Source organism: Orcinus orca, chromosome 6, assembly GCF_937001465.1.
Source record: "Orcinus orca chromosome 6, mOrcOrc1.1, whole genome shotgun sequence".
NCBI lineage: Eukaryota > Metazoa > Chordata > Mammalia > Artiodactyla > Delphinidae > Orcinus > Orcinus orca.
The window spans coordinates 86,018,290-86,043,405 of NC_064564.1; the positions used below are offsets into that span (position 1 = coordinate 86,018,290).

Here is a 25,116-nt window from a genome sequence, read left to right on the forward strand (position 1 = left end):
CACCACCCTTCCTAGCCCAGTCACCAGGTGGAGGAGTCTGTTCTAACCCACGCCCCACCAACCCAAGCAGACCAGTCTGTGCCCTCTCCCACAGCCCCCAGGTACTCACTTCTATGCCCACACCTCCTCAACCACTGATGCAGGTCCACAGCACGTGCCACCTCCCACTGGAATGGCCTTCCAGGGGGCAGGCCCAGGTGTGCTCCAAACGCCCAGCCCAACTGGGGCTCAACAGATGCTGGACAAAGCCCCCTCCTCAGCTTCACCTGGAAGGGCGGGGCTGCCCCTCCTCTATCTCACCTGCTCTGGCACCACACTCCCCACACTCCAACCACCCCAGGAGAAGCAGGGCCCAGCATTAACTCCTTCCCTCGCAGACTCCAAGGAAGCAGCTCTGAGCTAGCGAATGGGAATAAGGCCCTAGAAGAGGCCAAGGAAGGTGGGGGTGGAGTGGGCAGAGGGGCGCTGTCGCCCACTGGCTGTTTGCAGTTCTGCTGAGTTGTGAAGTTGCTGCTGGAGCGACACCCGCCTCCCTTCAGGTTTCTGCTTTTTGTCCCTGAGGAGGGTGGGAGCTGGCGCCCATCGATCCATCCAGTCTGACCCTACAGCTGCTGTCCCTGTCTCCACCATCCTCAGCCCAGGGTCCTTCCCCTACCCCACTGACCACCGGACCTGCCCCTGCCTGGCCTTGGGAACACAGTTCCCAGGATGCCAGAAATCCTCTTCATGGCCCCTGGCAGTTGCTCCAGCTTCCTCACCAGTAACATGGAAACAGGGAGCTCTGCAGGGCAGGGTTCCTGACTGGCTGCTGACTTTGAAAGAGGCTGGTTGGTGGGGATGGAAGGGCTTCGAGGGAAGGCGACCCTGAGCTGGCAGGCTGAGCTGGGGTTGGAAGGGGAGGAAGAGCGTGAGCAAAGGCACCGAGTTGGAACCCGGTGAAGAAGAGACGGACAGGAGCAGACTCTCCCCTACCTGGCACTGTGCCGGGCCTGCTGGCTGGGAAGGTCAGCTGGGTCAGGCCAGAGGTGTCCCAGCTTCGGCAGGCGGGATGCTGGTGCTGAGGAAAGGCATGAGGAAGGCTGGTCATGTGAGGGAGACGAGGGCTCAGACACTTGGGCACCCAGCTGGCGGGGGGAGGGGCAGCTGGCGACACCAAGGGCCAAGGGAGGGTGACAAGGACAGCGCAGACTTGAAAGGACGCCCAATCTGGAGCGCTCTGCGGTTGGGGCTCATAGGGACACGAGTGTACATGCCAGTCCCCGCATGGAGACCTGAGGCCTGGTGATGGGAGTGAACCTACAGAGGCACAGGCAGTAAGCTGAGCCCAGGATCAGTGAGAGGGAGAGGGGGACCCGCTGGCCAGGGTGGAGGGGTGAGCCGACTGGGGACTCGTGACTCAACTCGAGACCTGAAAGCTCTAACCTTGGGGGAAGAGTTTACCAATCATTTCACAACACTCCGCCAAAACCAGCACATTCTGACCTGGGGACATTCTTTACCGGAAAGTTCTGGGCCAATATCTCAAGCACCGGGTGCCGACAGTCTGAGGGCAAGAGTTCCAAGCCCTGTGGTCCCTGTCCTCCAGGGGGGCCCCAACCCAGCAGATAAATTACAAAGCAATGTGGTAAGCGCTGTACCAGTGAGATTGCACAAAGGGCTACTGTGGAACCAGACCAGGGAGGACCCACAGGAAGGCTCGGGCCCCAGAAGGTGACCCCTTCTCCAGTGCATCACTTTTTTGGTTGCCAGGTACAATTAGAAGCCTGAATTCTAGAAGGGAGAGCAAAAAGGCATTTTGTTTATTTATGATGCTCACACTGCCAGTTTTGGAAAAGGACCAAAAAGGAGGCAGAATACCACATTAAAACACACAGACTGGGCTTCCCTGGTGGCGCAGTGATTGAGAGTCCGCCTGCCGATGCAGGGAACACGGGTTCGTGTCCCGGTCCGGGAAGATCCCACATGCCATGGAGTGGCTGGGCCCGTGAGCCATGGCCGCTGAGCCTGCGCATCCGGAGCCTGTGCTCCGCAATGGGAGAGGCCACAACAGTGAGAGGCCTGCGTACCGCAAAAAAAAAACAAACAAAAAAAACCCCAAAACACAGACTAAGCCAGGTGAAAGAGTTGAAAGGCAGCACTAGCCAGGAGGAGGAAGAAGAGGAGGACTGGACCTCAGGCACCTGTTACCCCTTAGACAGAAAAGCTTCATCAAAAAAACGCGAACCCGCTGTTACTCAGCACCCTTCTCTTGCGCGGCCAGGCACTGACCCTGCAGGGAGAGGGGGCCTGGAATTCGGCACGGTTCCAGTTAGCCTCCATGACTCAGCTTTCTCATCTGCAGAATGGAAATAATGACACTGCTTCCTCCCAGAGCCTTAGGGAGATTCCCGGCATAATCTACAAAAGGGCCCTTTAAATACAGCCCTCTGTCATTGCTACAAACTTCCAGAAAGCCAAGCTGAGTGCTAGTTAGAGGAGGGTACTAATTAATTGGTCAAATAATAGGGTGTGGGGCAAATCACTAAATCTCCCTCTTCAGGCTTCTGGTGAGGCAGAAACTATGGCGGGCAGTCTGCTTGGGCAGCCCCTGAAAACCAGCTCCTCTCCCCTGGGGCCCTCCTCTGAACACATGAATGCAATGGTGCCACATCCGAACCCACTCAATCCCCCCACAAGAACCTTCCTCCCCTTCTTGGATAGGACAGTCCCCATCGGGTAACTGACACTCTCAACCTCCCACTCACCAGGGTCCCAGCTCCTCCCTCCCTCTCACCAACTGCACCCCAAGGCTGGCAAGCTCTTCTGCCCTACCCACCTGCTCCCACCTGCAGCACCCCTCAGCCACGGCCCTGGCTCCGGCCTCAGTCCCCTGGCCCGGATGACTGTCGTAGCCACAGAACCACAGAACCAGTCTCACTGCCTCTTGCTTCTCTCCGCTCTAGTCCATCCTACGCACCCAGGCGGCACAACGTCCTAAACAACTTCCTAACCTGCTCAGGATGGGTGGCGTCCCCCGCAGCCTCCACGCTCTGCCCACACAGGAGGCGCGCTGGTGGGTGGGCAGAGGATGCCAGAAACTTTGCTGCCAATTGACCCGAGTCTACTTTTGGACAGGCATTTCCATCAGTTTCTGTGCCTTCAGATCTTTTAATGTCTCTCTGGAATTCTAAAGGGCAAGAGACAGGGATGGGGAGGTGAGCTCCTCTAGTTCACATTCCCGTTCCTTCATTTCCACCTTTGGGAGGATGCCCGTTTCTCTCACAGCTGTCAGGAGAGAGAGAGGAGTTAGGGGCTGTGTTCCCGGGGTCTGGGCCCTCACCCCTGTGAGGCTGGTGCCAGCGCACAGGGTGGTGCTTGCTGCTCTGGAAAAATCCATGACAACCCCCAGAGTCTGTGCTCCTGCACTGAGGCCAAGAAGAGAGAGGAACATGGCAGGCAGCCACTGGGCCAAAGCTGTGCCCCTCAAACCCCGAAGACAGCACTGAGACCATCCTACCCTCCTGAAGGTGGTCAGGGCTCTGGGGACAAGCCTCCAATCTGCCCTTGACTTTGAGAAAGCCCTTGAGCTGAAGTGACCAGAGGCTGCAGAGTGTCTGGGATACAGACCTCTCAGTACCAGAGTTCCCAGAAATGAGTTTACGGGAATCACAGTTACGTAACACTCCCGTTTGATCCTGTACCCACGGCGAAAGCTTCACAAGAACAAGGACTCTGCTTTGTTCACTGCTCAACCGCTAGAGCACAGAACGGGGCCAACACACAGTGGACTCTTGCAAACACCCATCCAATGGACATATGCGTCACACTTTGCTCCCTGACTAAGGCCCTGTGACTTCAGACAACTGTGTCTTGGCAAATGGAAAAAGTTGCTTATAGCAGGTAGTTGTTTACTGTTTGCTTCCTTTTCGTTCATTTATTCTCCACATAGACTTGTATTCCTGGGCTCATTCATTCAACTGGGCCCAGAGGAGACATGAGGATGGGTAAGACCCAGTCCTCTCCTTCAAGAAGCTCTCGGCCAGGGAGGGAACAGAAAGAGCAGGCGCAACCAGAGACCTCAGGTAGCCCACCAGCATGGAGACAGAACTGATCTCCAAGACGGAGCAAGGCACCAAAGGTCTCCTGCCCGACTCCCACCCAACTCCCACCCAGAGAACAAGCCAGTTCCTTCTCTACCTTTCTGCCCATTTAGCAACTGGTTAAACTCAGACTTTCCAGATCTGGCATTTTTCAGAGGAGGATGGCATGTCTCTGGGCTCCCGAGGGGGCCCCAGCAAATCTGTCTACCAGCCCCGGGTCCCTGGAATGAATTAATAGCCTCATGAATTTAACAACTGTTTACTGAGCCCCTACTTTGTGCCACATGCTACTTTAGCTACTGAGGCTACAGCAGGAACAAAGCAGACATTTCTGCCCCTGTGAAACCCACACCTTAGTGGCAGACAGACTATAAACAGATAAAGTGTGAGTAAAATATATAGTATGCTAAATAGTGAGCAGAGTTAAGGAACAAAACCAAGCAGAGAAGGGGGGTGAGAAGCGTTGGGGATGGGTTGAATGGAAGTTAAGTGGCCAGGGAAGGCCTTGATGGGAAGGCCACTTTGGGTCAAGACGTCAAGTGTGGCTCTGCTCAATACCCGCTCTCTGCACAGCCCACACTGGTCTTCAGGACCCCTGGCACCCCTTCCTCTGTTCTCTTTCTGGTATCACTCTGCCTGGGCTGTTTTCTACTACAGACATCCGTGTTTGTCTGGGTCCTTGTCAACCTTCCCTATGCGCCAGGGGGCACCTGGAGGGCAGGGACCGAGGTCTGGCACACAGCAGGAATGCTGTCAATGACTGTCAGCTTTCCGTGGCCTGTCCCAGTCCTGTCGCAACTTTCCTGAAAAGCTGAACAAGCTCAGTGTCAAGGGTTAAAAGGGCAAGGGGCATGTGGGGTGAGAGAATAGGAAGCAACTGCCAATGTGGGCTCACTGGTCACCATGGGAACCTGGGCTTCCTGCTGTCTTCCTCTGGAGCTCCCCTCCCCACTGGGCCTCCCTGGGCCTGGAGCTCAGCAGGTAAAGCACCGCTGGGCGTGTGTGTGAGCTGTGCTTTCTCAAGAACAGGAAAGTCATCGGGTGACTAATACAAAATCTATTTACACTTGATTATCTCCTTCCTGTCCAGTAGGTAAGTCATTCTGGTAAATGATAGACCAGCCAGGGACCTATGCACAGTCCATGACCGAGCCTTCTATCTGTCAGGCAGGAGTGGGCAAGGGCAGGTTTCCAAACATTTCAAAACCAGACCAGGAGCCCTATGTTAGAAGTCAGGAGACCCGCTCTGTGGCTTGCTGCTGTGTGACTCTGGCCAGCTTGTACCCCTCTCTGGGCCTCAAGTGGAAAGAGGATGCAAGACAGAAAGACTGCTCTTCAGGGACAGCTCCAGCCTGACATCCCCCAGCCGGCGGAGAGCTGTGACCCCCGGGACAGGCTGAAGCCTGAGGCGACTTGGAGAGCAGGCAGGCCAGGGAGGAGCACGGGGCCTGCAGAGGGGGAGGGGAATGAAGGGTGCGGAGACTGTTCCGGTAGCAGGGCGGCAGAGCCGGCCAGGTGAGGAAGAGAGGCGAGTGCATGGACATTCTGGGAGCAGAGTCCACCGGCACTGTGGAGCTGGAAGGGCCTGGGCTCAGGGCCCAGACAGAAAGGCCCTCTACTTTCCTACCACCAAAAGGACAGGAAAACAGTGCTGCCTCAAACTATTATATATAGAATGGATAAACAACAAGGTCCTACTGTATAGCACAGGGAATTATATTCAATATCTTGTGATAAATCATAATGGAAAGGAATATTTTAAAAAGAATGTATATATATGTATAACTGAATCACTTTACTGTACAGCGGAAATTAACACGTTGTAAATCAACTATACTTCAATTAAAAAAAACAACAACAATGCTGCCTTGAGCCAGGAGGGCAGAGATGACAGTCAACATGCGAGGAAGGCAGAAATCTCAGGTAGGGTGGCTGGAGGTGACCTCTCTAATGGCCAGTCAGGACTCAAGAGGGCCCCTTCTCTGAGAAGCATTTGCGGGTCTTTGGGGCTTTTATTCTGGGATTCAAGAATAGCAGCTCCAGGAAAGGCCTCTGGATGCTGGCTGTTCAGAGGGTGCAGACCTGCAGCTCCCAGCCCTGTCTGCCCTGAGAGCAGAGGGCAGCATGCACGCTCCTGGGATGGTGCCAGAGCCAGCTCTTCCTCACAGCCTGGCAAGACCTGGGCTGGTGCCAAGTGGAAGTGGGTATGGGTGGGGTGGGGGAAGGTGCAGTCCTGACCAGGACAGCTGGAGAAGCCCAATGTGACCACAGAAGCGGGGAACCTAAGTGCTTATAAAGATCCTCATGGAGCCCAGGAAAGAAGGCAGAATCTTATTTTTCAGATGAGGGAGCTGAGGCCCAGAGAGGGGGAGCAACCTGCCTCAGGTCACACAGCAGACCAGGGCAGAGCCAGGGCTAGAATCCACATTTCCTGCTTCCTTCCTCCTGAAACAGGCCACCACTGGAATACAGAGACTTGAACGTGGTACACAACCACCATTCTCTTGGAAGGAAAGTATGTTGCTGCTAGAATAGGCCATGCCAGAGGAAGAGAAGATACAAAAGGACGCCTCCACCCCCTGCCTTAAAAATAGGTGACTTAGCTTTACCTGGAGCGTGCCTATAAGCACATGGAGCTTAAGAGGGCAGAAGGCAAGTCTTAAGCAAGGAAAACAGCCACGCCAGGGCAGTGGGGCTGTGTGTGAAATGGCTTTCTTTTAATTTCCTCTTATTGTGCTATAAAGTTGATTTAATAATAAAAACATGCTAAGGACTTTTTAATGCGTAATTGCTTACATATTAAAAATTATATGAAAATGCTTTCAATTAATACTTAATATGATTCATCCTGTGAGATGACACTTTGAACAATTTTATATAGGACAGGGAGGGGGCAGGGGGGTGAGAGTCACACCTAAAAATGAGGCCTAAGTAACTGTAAAATTCCCAGTTATTTCTGCAGACCCTCTGGGAGTCCAGGACGGATGTGATAGTGTTTCAGCTGAAGGCAAGGGCTCCAGAAGGGGCTGCTTTTCCTGGTTTTACTGCTTACTTAACCTTTCTGAGACTCAGTATTCTCATCTATAAAATGGGGATGATAGTAGTACCTATACCTCACAGGCTCCTTGGGAGGATTAAATGAGCTAATCGTGGAAAGTGTTTGGAGCAGTGCCTGGCAGAGAGGAAAGCCCTCTGAAAAAACAAACTACCACAGTCCTTGTCACCAGCACCACATTGGGTACCTCTGAGAATTCCTGGGGCTGAAGGCCTGGGGAAGAAGGATCCCAGGTGAGAAATATTCTGTACCTTTAGGCTAACTAGGGCCTCATGATACAATCCGACTTTACAAGCTCTTGCCCCATGTGCTTTTCCTATCAGGATCCTATCAAAAGCCTCATCTCCTTCCACTCCTCTCCAGCAGAGAATTCCCACACCTCCATGCCTTTGCCCAAGCTCTTCCCTCTGCCTGGTTGCCAGGCCCAGCTCTCATCCCCACCACTCCCACCTCCCACCCCACTTGGATGGCCCAAACTAGAAGCTGTGGTCTCTCCTCTGAACTCCTGGAGATTCACCTGCTCACCTCTGTGCACCAACCAGACACCCAGGTCCATGCCTGTCTCCCTGCTTCATGGATATTATTGCTAAAGGCAGGGGCACTATTTGCCCAGGTTACACGGTCCAGATTCCAACATAACAGGGCTTAGCAAGGGCTCCAGGGTACCAAGGGTACCACAGAGGGGCAGGGGAACCACCTGCTCCAGTGTCCTGCCACCCACCTCCAAGTGGGCAGGGGCCCCTACAGGGACTGGCCAGAGAATTCAACAGCACAGAAAACCATGTGAAGAACCAAACAGGCCCTCTGCCCCCCAATATCAATAATCTCAAGCACATGGACAAAGTTTGTTCCTCCGCCCAAGACTCACATCAGTGTTGTGTGCCCTATTTTACAAAGCAGCCCCCAACCAGCTACGCATCCTGACACACACAGTCACCCAAGTCAGCCTGACTCAGAGCCCAGCACCCTGGACTTCTCTGGCGGTCCAGTGGTTAAGACTCCGAGCTTCCAATACAGGGGGTACAGGTTTGATCCCTGGTCGGGGAACTGAGATCCTACACGCCGTGTGGCCCGGCCAAAAAAGAAAAAAAAAAAAAGGAGCCCAGCACCCTTCCCACCACATCAGCAGGTCTCTGTGCAACAGGGGCCCTCAAGCCCCAGGATCAAGTCTCCGGGAAGAAGGAAAGAATGGGCTGCTAAGCAGGGATTTGGAGAGAGGTGGCCTACCTATCGGCTCAGTGGGAGGCTTGGCCTGGGGACACCAAATACATAGACAAGGGAGCAGAAAGGAAACCAAGAAGTGGTGTGATCCTTCCTCTTCAATTCACACATGGAAAAAGCCAAAACCAGAATCTGACCTCAAGAGGTGGGCCAAGAAAGATGAAAAGCGGAACCAGGACTGCACAGTTGGCATGAGTCAGGCTGGCACTGAGAAAGGAAGCTGCCAGCCCTAACCAGATCCTCTCCTATTCAGAGTTGGTCTCAGGTGCTCCCTTCGTGGGGCTGATCCTGGGTGTCTAATGATGGGGGTGGACACAGTGAATCATGACATCTCGGAGCTCAGAACTGACACAGACCTCAGGGGTAGCTTGAACCAACCACACATCTGAGACTTAACTACCTTCATATCATCTCCCAGTGCTGGTTGTCTTGCCTCTGCCTGGATGCCTCTAGGGATGGTCAACTCACTGCCTCACAAGACAACTTCACATTTAATCAGTGTGTTAAAAAAAAAAAAATCTCAAAAGGATCATGACTTTTCTGAGTCTCAGTTTTCCTACCTATAAAAAGGAAAGCTTGGACTGGGTCACTAGCTTTCCAACTGGGTTCCATAGAGCCCTAGGGTTTTAAGGAAATATCTCCAGAGCTGCTGCTGAGGTGACAGAGGTGATGAGGCCAGAAAATGAGGCCCAGGCATACATGGGTTCTGAGGTTCCATGGAGAGCTGAGCCTCCCTTTTGGATCCAGAACCTAATTCCTGTGGTTGACACAAAGGGGAGTCTGTGGGAGATGGTAAGTTAAGGCAGACAGAGAGAAGGGGGTAAGAGGAGCCCCTAGAAAAACAGGCATGCTTCTCCATGCCCTCCATCCTAGCTACAGCCAATGGGCTGGGCCGAGTTCTCTGTTCACAAAAATCACACCTCCCACAGGCTCCCCACCACCTGCTGCATGATGCCAAGGACACAGAGGACAAAACCTTACCACTTAATCACAGGCCACATCGGCCATGCTGGGAAGTCTGAAGACCAAGCTCCAGGGAGTGCACCAGGGCTGGACGGGCCCTGGAGAGAAGTCCTGTGTAGCAGTTAAACAGGACTGCCTTAGACAGCCCCCCAGCTGACTACCCGGCTGTGTTGCCTTGGACTAATTACTTAGTCTCTCTGTGCCTCAGTCTATTGGTAAAATGGGCACCTCCACTTCAAAGAGTGACGCTGAAGATCCAATGAGAATTCACACCAAGTGCTGTAAACAAGTACAAGAGAACTTAGCAGTGGCCTCCACTGCTGTTGCTGTTATTATTGACCCATCATTCCTTAAACAGGGAAAAACAGAGGCACAGAATGTGCTGCGCAAGGTCAAACAGCCAGTTCACAGACAAAAGCAGCTAGAAGTACTGTTGACTGCCCACTCCAAGGCTACTGCTTCTCAGGGGGAAACTGAGGCCCAGGGGTCACTTAGGTGACAACTGGCCTTCCCAGATCTGCTTGACTCCAGTCTGGTCTCCTTTCAAACCAGTACAGAGATGCACGCCATCTCAGGCACGGAAGCCATGCTCTTCCTGGCAGCATTATTCTTTTCCTTTGTTTTTTTTTTTTTTTTTTTGGCCACAAGGCTTGTGGGATCTTAGTTCCCCAACTAGATTGAACCTGGCCCTCGGCAGTGAAAGCATGGAGTCCTAACCACTGGAATTCCCCTGGCAGCATTAGTCTTACGTACCAAAGATGCCTGCCTCGTTACTAGAAGCTACGTGTACTCATACACATAAATGTTACAGCATCAAAAAAAATGGTCCCCCTAAAAGGCTGAATATAACTTGTTCTGTGCCACACCCCCTGCTCCACTGCCATCCCCAGCACCAACCTCTGTTACCTCCCCCTCCCCCGGGAGCTTTGTGGCAGCTCAGTGAGCTACTTCCTGGAACATTTATATGGTGCTGGCTAACCCAGCCCCCATCCTTGCCATCAGTCACTGCGGTGATGGTGATGTTACACACAAAGAATTCCAAGTCAAAGAGAGCTGCTGCAAGGTCATTACACCCAGAAAACGTCCTGTTTAATCACGTATTTCCTTAAAAACAAAAACACGGGTAAATTTGGGCATAATCTCCAAGGTAGGAAGAAAGCACAGAGCAGCAAAGAGAAGGATGCTTCTTTGGAGACAGAATGCCTGAGATCCTACCAGATTTCCAGTAAACTCACACTGCCCTGCCTTGGACCTGGCCCCCGTGGGTGTGCCTCATTAAAAAGTCAAAGTCTCACAGGAGAATTCCACCCAGTTAATCAGCTCCTTACCGCTGGGGTCCATGGCAGCACCCAGGAGGGGCCCAGCTCCACTCCAAAGACACTGAGCAGTGGCGGACCCTCCCCAAAGTCTGGGCTCCCAGCAGATGTTCCCACCCATCCCCTTCAGCCCCCTGCCCCCATGTTCCAAAGATGCAGGTCTGGGCCTCTCCCTTCTGCTGGTGTGACCCCAGGGAAGCGACTTGTTCACAGTCTCCCTCACCTGTGAAATGAGACACCACCTCCTTTGCAGGGACACTGTGAGGTTTAAAGAGTGTATATGTCACGGGGCCCAGTATGGAGCCTGGGACCTGGCAGAGGCTTCCAGCCTCAACAGCTCCTGCCATTTCCTCATGCCCGGATACCTGGGCATCAAACTCAACATTACACCTCCTCCAGCACCCAACCCCAGAGTCTGCCCTGCTGAGCACAGGCCATGCTGGCCAGTCCGCCTCCAACTTACTATGTGTCCTCGGGCAAGTCCCTCTCCCTCCTAGTCTCAGTTTCCCCATCTGTAAAATAAGGCTGTTGGGTTTGGATGACCTCAAAGATCCTTTGCTGCCCTGATGTCTGAATGTGCCAGTGTCCCAAAGTTACTCCTGGACCCACCACTCCTTTAACCCAGGCCAAGGCCCACTGAGTGCAAGACTAGTGGAAGCTACAGGGAGGCGCAGGGCCACGGCTGCCACCACTGGCCCTCAGGGCTGAGCTGGGCTCGGGGCTGCTTCTCTGGGCCTGATGGGGGTGCTGGCACGTGGGTGGAGGTGATGGGGCATGATGGCGGGAGTGGGTGTTCCTACAGGCCTGAGGTGAAGACTCCACCAGCAGATCTGCTTTCCTGAGTTGCTGGAAGAGAACAGGCTGCTCCCCACCTTGGGACCCTGGCCCCAAACACATACTCAGCTCTTGGGTTCTTGCCGCCCATGGAGGCCGCTTTGCCAGGAGAGACTAGAAAGACGGGAACGGCCACAAGAGGTGGCCCTCCAGCAGGCTGGCCGAAGTCCCTCTGGTCAATTGCTTCCTGCCTCAGCCCTTCACAAAGTGGCCAGGTGTTCTGGAGGCCACACTGGTGGCCAGAGAATTGCCTTCCATGAGCAGGAAGAGCATGACGCAGAGTCCTGGAAGCAGGGCCTGGACTCACACCCAGATTCTTCAGCAATTATCCTACAGGGTCTCCGCAGACCGAGAGCTAACGTTCAACGCGGGCCCAGAATGTACTAAGTGCTCAGTAACTGTTTCTTCCCTTCCTCCTCCTCCTTCTTCTTTTTTAAAAAATACATTTATTTTATTTTTATTTCATTTTTTGGCCGTTCCACATGCTGGACCTTAGTTCCCCGAACAGGGATCGAACCCACGACCCCTGCAGTGGAAGCGTAGAGTCTTAACCACTGGACCGCCAGGGAAGTCCCTCCCTTCTTCCTTCTAATTCAGAAGGAATCAAGAGAAAGTGCTCAAAGACATGAACACAAATAAACAATAATAGAGTCACAGAAGGAGGCACCTGAATCCCAAATCCTGAGACACACAGGGCACCAGCTCACTAGGCCTCAAAATTCGGGGGGCTACCCGCCCGCGCTCTGCAGCACGTAGTGACTCTGCTCATATCACTGTCCTGTGCAGGGTCAGAGGGGGCCAACCCACACAGCTGCTCTTCTGTGCCTGGACCATCCTCCTGAGCCAGGAGGACGTTCATGGGGGGCTTCTCCTCTGCCCGTGATCTCCCTACCATCCGCCCATGCCTGGGGTCTGTTGAGATGGCTGATATCTGATAACTGCTCATTCTTTAGAGATGCTCCAAGCATCATCCTGGCAAAAAGAGGCCCCCAGGATACCACATACCTGGCCACATTCTCCTGGGCCCTACACCATTGCTCTGACAGGTTTTATCATCAAGGGCCAATAGGAAAACAGCCAAAGGAGGAAAGTCTCTGTGTTTCCTGTAAACCTGCCACGTAGACCATGGCTCTTTAAGCTGCTTCCAGCCCTAAAATAAAGATTTTCTTGTATGGGGCCAGGGATAATTCTGTCCCTAACGATCTAGTCTGCCCCCTTCTACTAAGTAATAAAAGCAAGGTGACCCAGCTGTTTCTTTTATTGCCCTGGCTGCTAGGAAGTTCCAAGCTAAGTTTTCCATCTCAAGTGCTGTATCTTTCTTTAATCTGAAATTTCTAAGAGAACTTTCCCCCCCACTTCCCCATGTACTTCTTAGTCCCTATCTTGGTTAACTGTACTTGGTACCCTGGTATCTGGACTGTCACTGTGCCCTGCCAGTTTCTTCCTGAGGTCGGTGAAACACGAACAGATAAACTGTGGTAAAGATTCAACACGGCACTGCCCCCCAACCACCACCTTGAAAGTACACACCTTCACCTCTGGAGGCTGGCGGTGACCACAGCGCCCGTCTGCCTCCCTGCTGAGTTGCAAGTCTCTGTGCCAAGGGCTCTGCTTACCTGTCATGATCCTCTGCGCCTCATAGGGCTCCATGTAGCCAGCACTCTCCCCCTTTCCTGCTTTGCTTTTCAGATCATTCTTGGCATCAAAGGGATCTGAGTAGTCATCAGCGATGGTCACCTGCAAGGAAGATGGCAAGCGTGTGAGTCCACCTGTGGCTGTCTACCTCACTTCTGTTCACAGCCAGGCTTTCTCCAACAAATATAAACTGAGCCTGTGCCAGATGAGCAAGGAGTAGGAGGCAGAGGCAGGAATCTGAGCTGGTGCCCACCCTCAGGGAACTCTGATTCTTGCAGGGGTGACAAGGGGCCCATGCTGCAGTGCTCCATCGTAAGGGAGGGGCCTGAGCCTGCATATGTAGGGTGGCTGCTCCGGGCACAGTGAAGTGAGGACAGAAGGGCATCTCAGTATAGAAGCACAGAGGCAAGAACTTGGAAGGTGTCTTCAGGGAATGTGACTTGCTCGATTTAATGGAATGGAAACAGAGGAAAGTTGGAAATGAGCTCGCAGAGAGCCTAGAAATGCTGACATGCTCCTGGAGCTGGCTGAGGCATAGAAGAGCTTGCCTAGAGAGAATTATGTCCAGCGTTCCATTTTCCCCAAATCTGGAACACAACCATCCCTTGGGTAACCAGGCAACAATCTGGTGAGATCAACGCTCTGCAGAGATGACTGAGTCCCCAGACAGGCCCAGTGAAAACACCAAAGCAGCTCAGGGATGAATGGATAGACTGCCAAGGCCAGCGAGGGCCTTGGAAGCAACACATCAGAAGACCCTTCCATAACAGATGGGGAAACTGAGGTCCAGAGCGGGCACCTTGGCTGGACCCTCTGCCTCCCAGAGCCCTTCCTGGACTCCTCTCTTGTCTGTATTCCAGAAAACAGCAAAGTTCCACAACAAACAGAGCAGTCACCTGGGGCTAGGCAGTGGGGACAGCAGGGGAGTCCCCTAAGAGTGTGAGAATCTGAGTTTTGAACACTTCAAAGTTCCACATTTTCCCTGGAGAAGGGTAAAACTTCTCAGTTGGAGGCTAAGAGTAAACACAGCAACTTTTCCTCCCATTTCTTTTTTTTTTTTTTTTTTTTGCGGTACGCGGGCCTCTCACTGTTGTGGCCTCTCCCGTTGCGGAGCACAGGCTCCGGACGCGCAGGCTCAGCGGTCATGGCTCACGGGCCCAGCCGCTCCGCGGTATGTGGGATCTTCCCAGAACGGGGCACGACCCCGCGTCCCCTTCCACGGCAGGCGGACTCTCAACCACTGAGCCACCGGGGAAGCCCTCCTCCCATTTCTGACTACCTAACCTTCAGGAGAGGCACTCTCACCAGAGGGGAAAGGACAGGAACCCGCCAAACCCGTTCCCTTTCAATGCACCCTTTGCTCCACCACAAACTCACTGTGACTTCTGCCCCTTTGGTCACACATCTGGCAAAGGGCAAGTCCTCAGCCTCCCAGCCAGGGCCACCCAGCTGCCTTTCTCGGGAGGGGGTAGGTTAGCTTTTCTCTCAACCCTTGGGGTTTCATGAATTGTTATTTAAATTGTGGGGTTAATTAGAAACCACAGGAGCCTCCACTCTCTCCCAGCTCCTGGAATGTAAAGCATTTGAGCGGCCTGTAAACCCAGGGGAAGGGAAAATCCCCCTTTGTCTGCCGGGTCATGGCAGTTTGTGGCAGCAACCCTGGCAGCAGGAGCCAGTGACCTCCAGTTGCCGGGAATGTGATGCCCGCAGCCCTGTCACTGGCGTGTGGCCGGGAGGGCCGACGGGAGGCATAGCACATAGCAGTCACTGCTCCCCTAAGAAGAGCAGGCTTATCGGTGGAAGACCCAAGGCTGGAGCGCCCGCAGTCTGAGCATGTGCAGCCCCCCTGCCACCGCTCCACTGTGGCCATGGGTCAGGCTCCAGTGCCAGCAGGGGAGCTTCCAGATGCTGACACTGTAATCGTGGCCTTTCTGGAGACTCACTGAGCTCAAATGACACCAGACAGGGAAAGATGGGGGAGAGGGAGCGCTAGGGCCCGCCATGTCTTTCATAGGACATTTCTACTCTACCACTTGCAGAACACATTAGGGAGAAAATTAGACAAGTGAACCACTGTCATACAGAACAGCTCAGATGCCAATCCAGTGCATGTAGGGTTTTGGGTCTCAGAGTTCAAGGGGCCTGAAATCTAAAGGAGAAAATGAGGAACCTGCTGTGGATGACATCTAATCTCTTTTCTCTCATCCCGGCCTTCCTTACTGTCTCTTTTCAGAATGAACACCCTCTGTCTATTCTGCAATGAAGAAGGGAGCAAATATTTCCCCAAGAAAACAAAATCACTTGAGGGGATTAGCTGGGGAGGGTGCTGGGCTGCAGTCTCTCCGTAATCTAGAAATCAACATTCCAGCTCCTCCCGGAAGTGCTCTATGATTTGCAAACACAGAGGCTAGCAGGATGTAAACCAAATCTTTGTTCGCCCTGGGATGGGAGCTCTGGGAGGCCTTCGGTTCAGCAGGCGCTATCTGTATTTTCTAATTAAAATGAGATCTGAGCGTGGGCTGTCACGGGGGCCCTCCGGCTGCCTGCCCTGCTTACTTCCGTTTCAATAAGAATTTACAAATCCTAAAACCAGGAAAAGCTCTTGGTCTCTGCTGACATATGGTTCCAGTTATACCTGCTGACAGTTGAAAATCCTTCCATTTAAAAAAAAAAAGTTTAGAATTCTGTTAGTTTAAGAAGCAAATCGGAAGATTCCTAAAATGTATATTTAATCAATTTCCTTTCAAACTTCAAAGTGAGGTTGGTAGAGGGGAGGGAATTTGAGGTTTGAGCAACGTGAAACTCAGCAAACAATCACTGAGCTGTCTGACCTTTCACAAAATCATGTCCCGGTTTTTGGAGTAAAAATTTAACCAGGTGTTAGGAGAGTTGAGTGGGGAGTTTAACCACAGTGCCGTGCGACGTGCCACAGGCCTCAGGTGCAAGGACTGGGTAGTGTGACCCAGGGACACTGTAAGTCAGGATGGCCAGGCAGGGGGCTTGAGTGAAGGCTGTTGATTTTCTGAGTTAAAAGAAAGGAAGCGAGAGTTTGCCCAGGAGTGGGCTTGGATTCCTGGGGGGGGGGGGTTGCTTTTGCTTTGCTTTAAAATGCCCCAGTTAGCGGACAAGTCTCTTAAATCTAATTAAACAATTCAAGCAAAAGGGAGCCAGCCGGGACTCCTCCACAGGTCAGGCCACTTGGGCACATGAGAAGCCTTCCTTGATTTTGATCTTGGATTGGCAAAGACCCAACATGGCACTGAACCCTTCAGATGGTTTGCTTGCCTTACACAGGGCAGGTGCAGAGCTGAGGGGGAACCCAGGCCACTGGTCCCACCGTTCCACCATTCCACCGTTCCACCATGGAGCAGAGCAGCAGAAAGATGGGCTGTCAGAGTGTGGCTACCTAACTCATAGAACACACCTTCTTTTGCTTTCTTGGCCTCCTGGGATAGGCATACCGGCCCATCTCTGAAAAATGAAGCAGGGTTATGGCTAAACCCCAGGCAGGCCTTTTCTTGCTGTCAAACAAAATTGGAGACCCCAGGTTAGCCAGTGCCCCTGAAGGACTTTTATAGGCTCATAAAGCAGTGAAACTGGGAGCTGGGGGTGTGTCCTCGAGAGACCTGTTCCAACCTCCCATTTTTGTACATGGTCCATTGCAGGCCGGAGGATTCTAGAATTCCAGCACACCCGACGCCTCTCTGACAAGGCTCTGGGAGCGGGCTGCAGACTGGAGCTCCACAAGCCTCCTTGCTGCTTTGCATACACTGCTGGGTGGAACTGGGCCCTCCCTTCCAGCAGTCTGAGGCCTGGGTGTTTTTTCTTGGGGATTTAGTTTCATGATAGGAGGTAGTCTTCCAATTTATCCCCAAAGGGAAGAGGAAAGTGGGTGTCTCCACTTGGCCACATGCCCATATGCTTTAGTGAGACAGTGGCACCTGCGTTGAGAACTGGTTCCTCTCCATAGGCTCTGGGTGGAAAGGTAAATTGGTAGAGTCACTGTGAAAGATAACTTTGGGAGCGTCCATTAAAATCCAAACATGCACATGGATTAACCCAACAATTTCACATTTCAGTATTTATTCCCAAATGTGCACAGGGAGACATGGGCAAGGATGCTTACTGGAGCAAGTAATAAGGAGAAACTGCAAGCACCTGCTATGCCCATCAATAGGGGGATTGCTAAATAAACCGTGCCAGTTTCACACTATGGGATATTATGTAGCAGGTTAAAAAAAAGAAAGTAGTCGCTCTATAGCTCTATACATAGTGCTCCGAGACATAGCTTTGGGTGGAAGAAAGCAGGCTGTAGAACGGTAAATACAAGATGATTGGGAATTCCCTGGCAGTCCAGTGGTTAGGACTCAGTGCTTTCACTTCTGGGGGCCTGGGTTCAACCCCTGGTCAAGGAACTAAGACCCCACAGGCCGAGCGGCATGGCATCCCCCCCAAAAAAAGATGATACCTATTTACGAAAATTAAACAAAAACCTGTATCTCTGTTTAATAACAAAAACGTCTGGGGAGACAGACACTTCAAACTGACACCTCTGGGAGGAGGGAAGGACTGGTAGTTGGGTGATGAAAGGAAAATAAAAGGAGACTCGTATGTAATGTTAACACATTTTTCAAACAAGAAAAACTTATTAACATACTATAAGCAAAACTAAACTTTTCCAAAGCACTCCTCTTCACAGGTTATTTTCGGTACAGTAGATAAACTGCTTCCCAAACTTGCCTGAAGACAGGAATGACACTTGTTTAAAAAAAACCAGATTCCTAGCCCTAATAACTTGTATATTTTATAAGCAACCCAGGTGATTCTCATGATTAAAGTTTGGGAAAGGCTAAGTTAGAGCCAGCCCCCTCGCCCACCAATCTAAAGCTAAGCCTCCCGATACCACTCTGGAGTTCCACTTTTCCCAGATGTTTCTCAGCCTTGTTCATTAAAGTGAAGCAAGAAGTCAGTGTTCAATGCAGCTCTCTCTTGCTTTCTTCCCTGGGGGTTAACTGGAGTAAGAGACGATCCAGCATGCCTTGGTCCATCTCCAGAATCTGAGACGCAGGAGTAATGGCATCCTCTGTGCAATCCTGAGGACTGGCCCGGATTGAGCAACACGCTTGAGCAGTGTGGGAGGCAAGACCCTGACCTGCCCAGGAGGGGAGCCCGGGCCAAAGCTTGCCCTGGCCGTGAGGATGTGCAAGGCTCTCTCTTTGGAAGCACAGACCCTTTCAGAACAAGACTAGCTGGCTCTCAGCAAACTCTCCAGGAAGATTACCTGGCTCCAGGGAAGGCTGGTGGGACCGTGGAGAGAAGCCACTACTGAAATATACTGGTATCCCTGATAAAAATCACTCAAACCTGCTAAAAAAAAAAAAAAAAAGGGACAGGAGACGGAGTAGCCGCCACCTTCCAGGAGTGGGTGGCCTGCACTGTCCCCACTGCCCCACAGGCAGTGCCCCTCCAAGCCATACAGGCACCTGTGCTCTGCTGTCTGTGGGAACTGGCAGCATCGGGCTGCCCCAGCTCGGCCACTTGTGGGATGAGGCAAGACAAGTCTCCCCCACCCTGTGCTGCTCTCCTCTCCCTGGAAAGTGAGGGGGCGGCACCCCATGAGGTCCTGGGTCCTTTCCGAGCCCATGACTTCTTCCTGCTCTACTCCAAAGCAAACTGCATGTGAACAAACCTGGAAATGTTCTACATGGTCCCAGTTGGACCATTTCCTTATGAATTCACCGTTAAGACCATGCGTTAGCTTTCTTAATGGTTTGGGGGTCATGGATCTCTTTGGGAATCTGATAACTGACGAAGTTGTTGCTCCCTCCATCATGTTTATATAAGCCTGCCAACATGTTTATATAAGCCAACATGTTTATATAAGTGTTGGGCACATCTCAGAAAGGTCAGGAGCCCCAGATAAAATGACCAAGCTCCCTGGCATTCGAGCCACTTGAGAGAACAGCTAAGAGGAGAGGTGCTCTCTCTGTCTTAGGGAGGTGATAGGTGCTGGCCCTATCATAATTCAACACACCTGGCTGAAAATCCAGGCTGGTGTGTGACTGGCCTGCCGTTTGACCGTGCGGGGGAAGGGGGGCACCGTGAGAGGACTGCCTGGGACTCTGTGGGTTGGCTTGCCAGCTTGAAACCCAGGAGCCACACAGCCCTCTGGAACAGGGGCAACCCGGCCCTCTCCCCAGCTCTGGGAGTCAGGAGGGCTCCTGGAAGGTGAGCAAACAGCGTGCAGGGCATGAGATGGCAGCAGCAGCCAGATGGCTCCATGCTTCTGCCCCCATCAGGGGACCGGCAGGCTGGAGTCCTGGTCTTCCTTTGGGACCCACTGTGACACAGGCCCTGGCAGGCCTGATGTCCCCAAGATGGAGGCTCTGTTGCCATGCCAACCAAGAGATGGCATTAAGAAAACAGGGATCTGGGGGTCTGAAGAGAGCTCCCAAGAGAGCTTCTCCTCTGGAGAAGAGGCAGTGGACAGATGTTCTGTATAGACTGAGAACTATACAGAAGCAAACTCAGTCAGGAAGGACATCTAACAGCTAATAAAAGGACACACTGCCTGGGCGCTGGAGCGCCAGCCATTTGGGTGTCCAAGCAGAGGCTCTAAGGTGGGCGTCTGCTTTGGGTCGAGGTCAGGCAACTGGATACCACCTGTCTGTGCTCTGTTCCTTAGCGCAGCTTCGGCTGCCCCCACAGCAGAACACAGCCTTCAAGAGATCCATGAAAGCTAACACGTAACGCCTTGGTCGGTGGCTGTTTGCAGGAACTCCACTGTGACCGAGGCGGGTGGCATTTCCACAGCCCCAAGGCTGACCAGCAGCAGCTGGGCTGCAGCAGTTGCCTGGGGCTGTGCAAAAACACAGAAGGGCGGGTGGCACCACAGAAAGGACACAGCCAAGCAGAAACAGCCGGGACAGAGAGTTCTGGACCTGAGCTGGCTCCGCTACACCCTCACTGGGTAACTCCGAGCAACCCGCTTTATCTTTTTGAGTTTGAGCAATTCATCTGTGAAACGGGGCAAAATTGCCTGCTTTCTCAACTTCACATGAATGTTGTGAAAAGCAAATAATGACATGATTTGGGGACGTGACAGTAGTTGATAAAGAACAGGCTATGGTGGCCCCTTCTGGGAGCCCATGATCAAGCTGGGGTCTCTGCCCACGAGAAGCTGAATATCTAGTCGGGAAGACCAAACAAACTGGGGTTTCTTTTCAGCTGAGAAGAAACCCCAGCTGAGGCCCCAGTGATTACACACAGAAAATTGGCTGCAATTAGGCATGACAACAGCTGTCACATTTCTCAACCACAAAAAGAAAAATGTTTGTGAATGATCCGTTTTTCCCCCTTTTATGTTTTGGGTAAGATGCACCTAGTCGGGGCACCTGGCTAAGAGGTAGAGAACCTCAGGGCTACCCTCCACGTGCTGAGACAGCAGTGTGCTCCCGGTCTACGCCTGCGTCCAGGGCTCGGAGGGGTGCACAGAACTGGGCTGTGACATACGCAGGGCTATGGGGACACCCCGCCCCATGCAGAGATGCAAGCAAGCAGTCCCTGCTTCCCTCTCCCTGTCCCCGGCTTTGACCATCATAGACTAACTCTCCTTACAGGCACAGCAATAAATCATTTCCGACATGGTAAGAAAATTAATTTGGGGAAGATTAATTAGCTACCTTCCTGCATTCAGCCGAAACTCCTGGAAATCAGATGGTGGGGAGGATGCTTTTCCACACCGACCTAGGACCAGTTCCCTTTCTCTCCCTGAAGGTCTGACTCAGTCATGCAGAGTCACCTCAAAGTTCTAGGCCCCACTTTCACGCATGGAGGTCAAGTGCTCTGCCCGCAAGGCTCCGGGGGCAGGAGCTCACAACTTCATGCTTCAGTCATTTGGGACAGTCGTCACTATTCAAGCAACCGCCATCTGTTTCTTTGTGCAGACCCTGGGTACTTTAGGGTAAATGCTTCTTTACAGACCAGCCAGTTAGCTGGCCCATGTCAGGAGGTGGTAGTCTCCACTGGTCTTTCCAGTCCTGCCCCTCCCAAGGCCACAGCTGCTTGCCTAGACACCTGCAGGCTCCAACTTGTCAGGAAAAATGCATTCCAAATTACAGCCTCCGTCAGCGCCTCTCGGGCCCTGCTCTCTCGGCCCCCCTCTCTCTCACACGCACACCCCACCCTCCCTCAGTTTCACCCCGTGGAGAAGGCTGTGGGTCACGGGTGGGAGGCTGCGGGAGCGGAGCCCAGCCTGGCCCTCTGTTTACCCCAGAACCTTGCTGTTATGTGGCAGGGACTGGCTTCTCAGCATCTCTCAAGCAGTGGGAGGTTCTTTTTTGAACTCAGAAATAGCTCTATCCTAGAACTGCTTTCAGCCAGGACCTATGGACAGAGAATTCAGTGCATCCCTCCTGAGGACAGAAGCACATGGGGTCTGCAGAGTCACTACATGTGAGGTCAAGAGCTAAAAGGGCCCTGGGAGACAGTCTAGTCCAGTGGGTTTCAAACTTTTATGTGTGTAATTTGTGCAAAGGAACCCCAATATGCTCCACTCTCCACAGCCTGAAAAGCATGAATCTACTGGGGGGCATGAGGTCTTGGGGAGGGGGGAGTGAAGGTCACTGCCAGAAACAGGTAACCAAATGTTTCCTCACTCTCAGGTCCACATGGTTTCTGCAATACCTAGATGGCTATCTAATTTCTCTCTTAAAGTCTTTCTTAAAAATTTCAGGGCAGGGCTTCCCTGGTGGCGCAGTGGTTGAGAGTCCGCCTGCCAATGCAGGGGACGCGGGTTCGTGCCCCGGTCTGGGAAGATCCCACATGCCATGGAGCAGCTGGGCCTGTGAGCCATGGCCGCTGAGCCTGAGCATCCGGAGCCTGTGCTCCATAACGGGAGAGGCCACAACAGTGAGAGGCCCGCGTACCGCAAAAAAAAAAAAAAAAAAAAAAAAAAAAAAAAAAAAATTCAGGGCATATCCACCACAATTACCCCCCCCAGGAAAAACACCCTAGCACCTCTTGCAAGTACCTCCACCCAGCCCCGCAGACAGCTCCCTGTGGGAGGCAGCCCCAGGCCAGGCTCAGTCCACCTGGGGTCACCCATTGGGCCTCCCCTCTTCCTCCCCTGAGTTCTGGCTCAGCACTACCCAGCCCTCCTGCAAACCTCATCAACCTGCACCCACCTTCCCAGACAGTCCTTTCTTCCAAGCTTCCTGCTCAAAGGGGGACAGGTGTCCCTCCTGAGGTTTGGGGCCACTGACTAGAAAGTGCTCTCAGACCAGACCTGGGACAGGAAGGGTAAGGTCAGGATTTTCTCCTTCCCCTGGCAGGGCACTCGGTAGGAGGCTGTATCATCAGGAACAGGGAAATGGAATGGCTCTGAAAGTCAGTTACCTCTGGTGCCTCAACCTCCTTGCCTATAAAATGACAGCGGAGTGAGGATTAAATAAGCCAACCTCAGTGATGTACTTAGAACGGGCCTGGCACACGGCAAGCCCCAAGAAATGTCAGTTCCGATCATCCTCATCTCAACCCATCATCCAGCATGATGGATTCCCTCCTCTAACTGAGAAGGAAACTGAGGCCTGGGGAGGGGAAGGGTCTTGCAGAGGTCACCTGGATGTCCTGTCCAGTAAGGGAATGCTCATTAGCAGGGTAACAAAACCGGCCTCCCACCAAATGCCAGCTGCATGAAAATCCAAGTCATTTGGTGACCTACATACATATTTATAGCCTGCCTGCTTCCAAAGTGGGTTTTAGATGGCTGAATTTGAGTCCTTTTTCTGTCCCATCCACCATTCCCTTCCCAAGACAAGATCGGGAATGCCCGTGGGGCTTTCTCACAGTAACAGGAGGCTCTGTCCAATAAGAACAACTTCTCCCGTGGACTCACAGGAAAAGTATGTAAAGCAAAATGCAGAGCCCAGACGCCAAGGCCTCTCCTGAGGGTTATGGCACCTCTGAAAACCAGGCCTCCGTGCTCCACGCAGGGCCGGGAGGGAGCAGGAGTGGCCGAGCAAGGCGGCGTCTCCCACCAGCCTGTGTTCCGTGCTCAGAGCCAGGATTAAGGGGAGATGGGGCTCAGGCTGGCACAGGGCATTTCAATAACCAGCAACAGCGGTGCAGGACCCATTCTAAGAGAAGGGTCATTGTCTCCGGATGAGGCCCGTTAGGATGATTCATGCACATTTCCAACATGACAGCCTCAAGGCAGGCCAGGCCAGGCCAGAGTGTCTTTAAGTGTTTAGTGCAAGCAGCACTAAACAGCTGCCCTCCCCCAGAGTCACTGCCTTTTTATGGAGGACACGCAGCATCGGCCATAATCACCACCACCGTATTTGAGGGTTTCCAATTATATTCAGCTTAATAGTGGGTGCTCAATAAATGGTGATTCACTTTTGAAAATAATGCCATGTTCTCGAACCCTCCAGCAACCAAGCCTCAATTAACACCTTCTCACGTGCAGTCCTCTAGGCTACAAAGCTGTCCCTGAGCCCCAAAGCACTTTTTCTTATATGTCCGTGGCACCCTCCTAATGTATGGGAAAGTTACCGAGGACAGAGCTTTACAATGTCATACCCGTCCGTAACGGTGTCAGTGGCTTGTTCAATCATAGTTACCCGTGCTCATGATGTGCCAGGTAACAAGCTCTTTGGTGGGAGGCAGGCTCTGGAGCAGGTTCCTTCCATGTGGCAGCCAGCCTCTGGGCACAGCAGGGCCCCCACAAGGTGTGCTGGGCAGGAGCAGGGGTGGGCAGGGACGTACAGGGCAACACTGGATTCAAGGACCCGAGCGTCAGTGCATCCTGGCTTCTCACCACGTGTGGAGCTCTGGGCACATCTCTTCTCTTCTCTGAGCCTGAGCTCTCCCACCTTCACTGAGAAAACATCTTCCTCCAGGGGTAGGAGGAGACTGAGTCAATGGACCAATGGATAACAAGCTGTTGGCATGGGCGAGGGCACCGGAGAACCTGAAAAGGATGCTGTTCCCACCTCTGAGATGCCACAGGCCAGGTACCTTAGTCTGGGTTCCCCCAGAGGCAGACCCTGAAGCCGGGATTCAGGTGCAAGTGGTTTATTTGGGAGCTGACACAAGGGATGGGGAAATGGGCCAGGGAGGGGAAGGTAGCAGGAAAGCTGGCTGGGTAATCAAGCCAGCTACCAAGGTGGACAAACCAAAACTCCACCGAAAAGGGAAACTCTGGGAAACTGTCCACACAACCCACTGCTCAGAGTCATTTTACCAAGGGCGAGGGGGCAGCGGAGCCAGATACCAACTAACTCCCAGGAGTGACTATTGGAGGCTGTTCTTGGGCCCCGGCTTCTGGGCTGCCTCACAAGTGTGGGAAGGCTGGTTGCCCCATCCCAGGACCTGCACGAAGCTTGGGGATAGATGTAGGTACAAGCCAGCTGAAGAAGGCTGGACTGGTGAGCAGGAAGGACTTGGTGGAGGCTGACAGCATCACTGCCTGGGTCTGGGAAGAACCTCACACCTGGTGAGTTTACTCCAGCTGAAGCAATAGGAGGGCCAATCAGATCGCCCCAGGCTCCTGTCCTACTTGGCCCCTAGCCTGCCCACGTTGCTGCTCTCCTCTGAGTTTCAGCTTCCTCATCTGCGCCAAGGGAAGAAGGATCTCCCTGTTCCATCTCCCTCCCAGGGTTCTGAGCAGATAATAGCTTTGCAAAGGCAGTGGGGACTGTACAGAATCATGGAATCAGGTCGTCCCCGGAAGCCACCCTCCCTAGTGCAGGCAGAGTCCCCACACGAAGCCCTGGGCCATTTTCTCCCGGGCTGAGGCCACTGTTCCAGAGAACAAGTGGGCAGCTCCCTGAACAAGCACCTGGACAAAACCAAATGGGGACCCTGATGGGCCACTAGTCCCTACAGAGGCCTGCAACGTTGCCTCGCAGCTTCAGGGAGAGCCCAAGCTCCTGTCCAGCGGGTGAGCTGGTGCAGCATGTGAGCACCTGGGAAGGCCTTGAGGGGCACAGACCCTCACCATGGTGAGCCT

General features: G+C 52.9%; 1 protein-coding gene across 6 annotated transcripts in view; it reads right to left on the bottom strand.

Moving 5' to 3' along the window:
• Window positions 1-25,116, bottom strand: part of SHB (SH2 domain containing adaptor protein B) — a 138,209-nt gene that overhangs the window by 75,466 nt on the left and 37,627 nt on the right. For all 6 annotated transcript variants that reach the window (XM_004271459.4, XM_033431136.2, XM_033431134.2 and 3 more), the window contains exon 2: window positions 13,085-13,205. In XM_004271459.4, coding sequence (XP_004271507.2) covers window positions 13,085-13,205 — 121 coding nt within the window. The remainder of the gene's footprint in view (window positions 1-13,084; window positions 13,206-25,116) is intronic.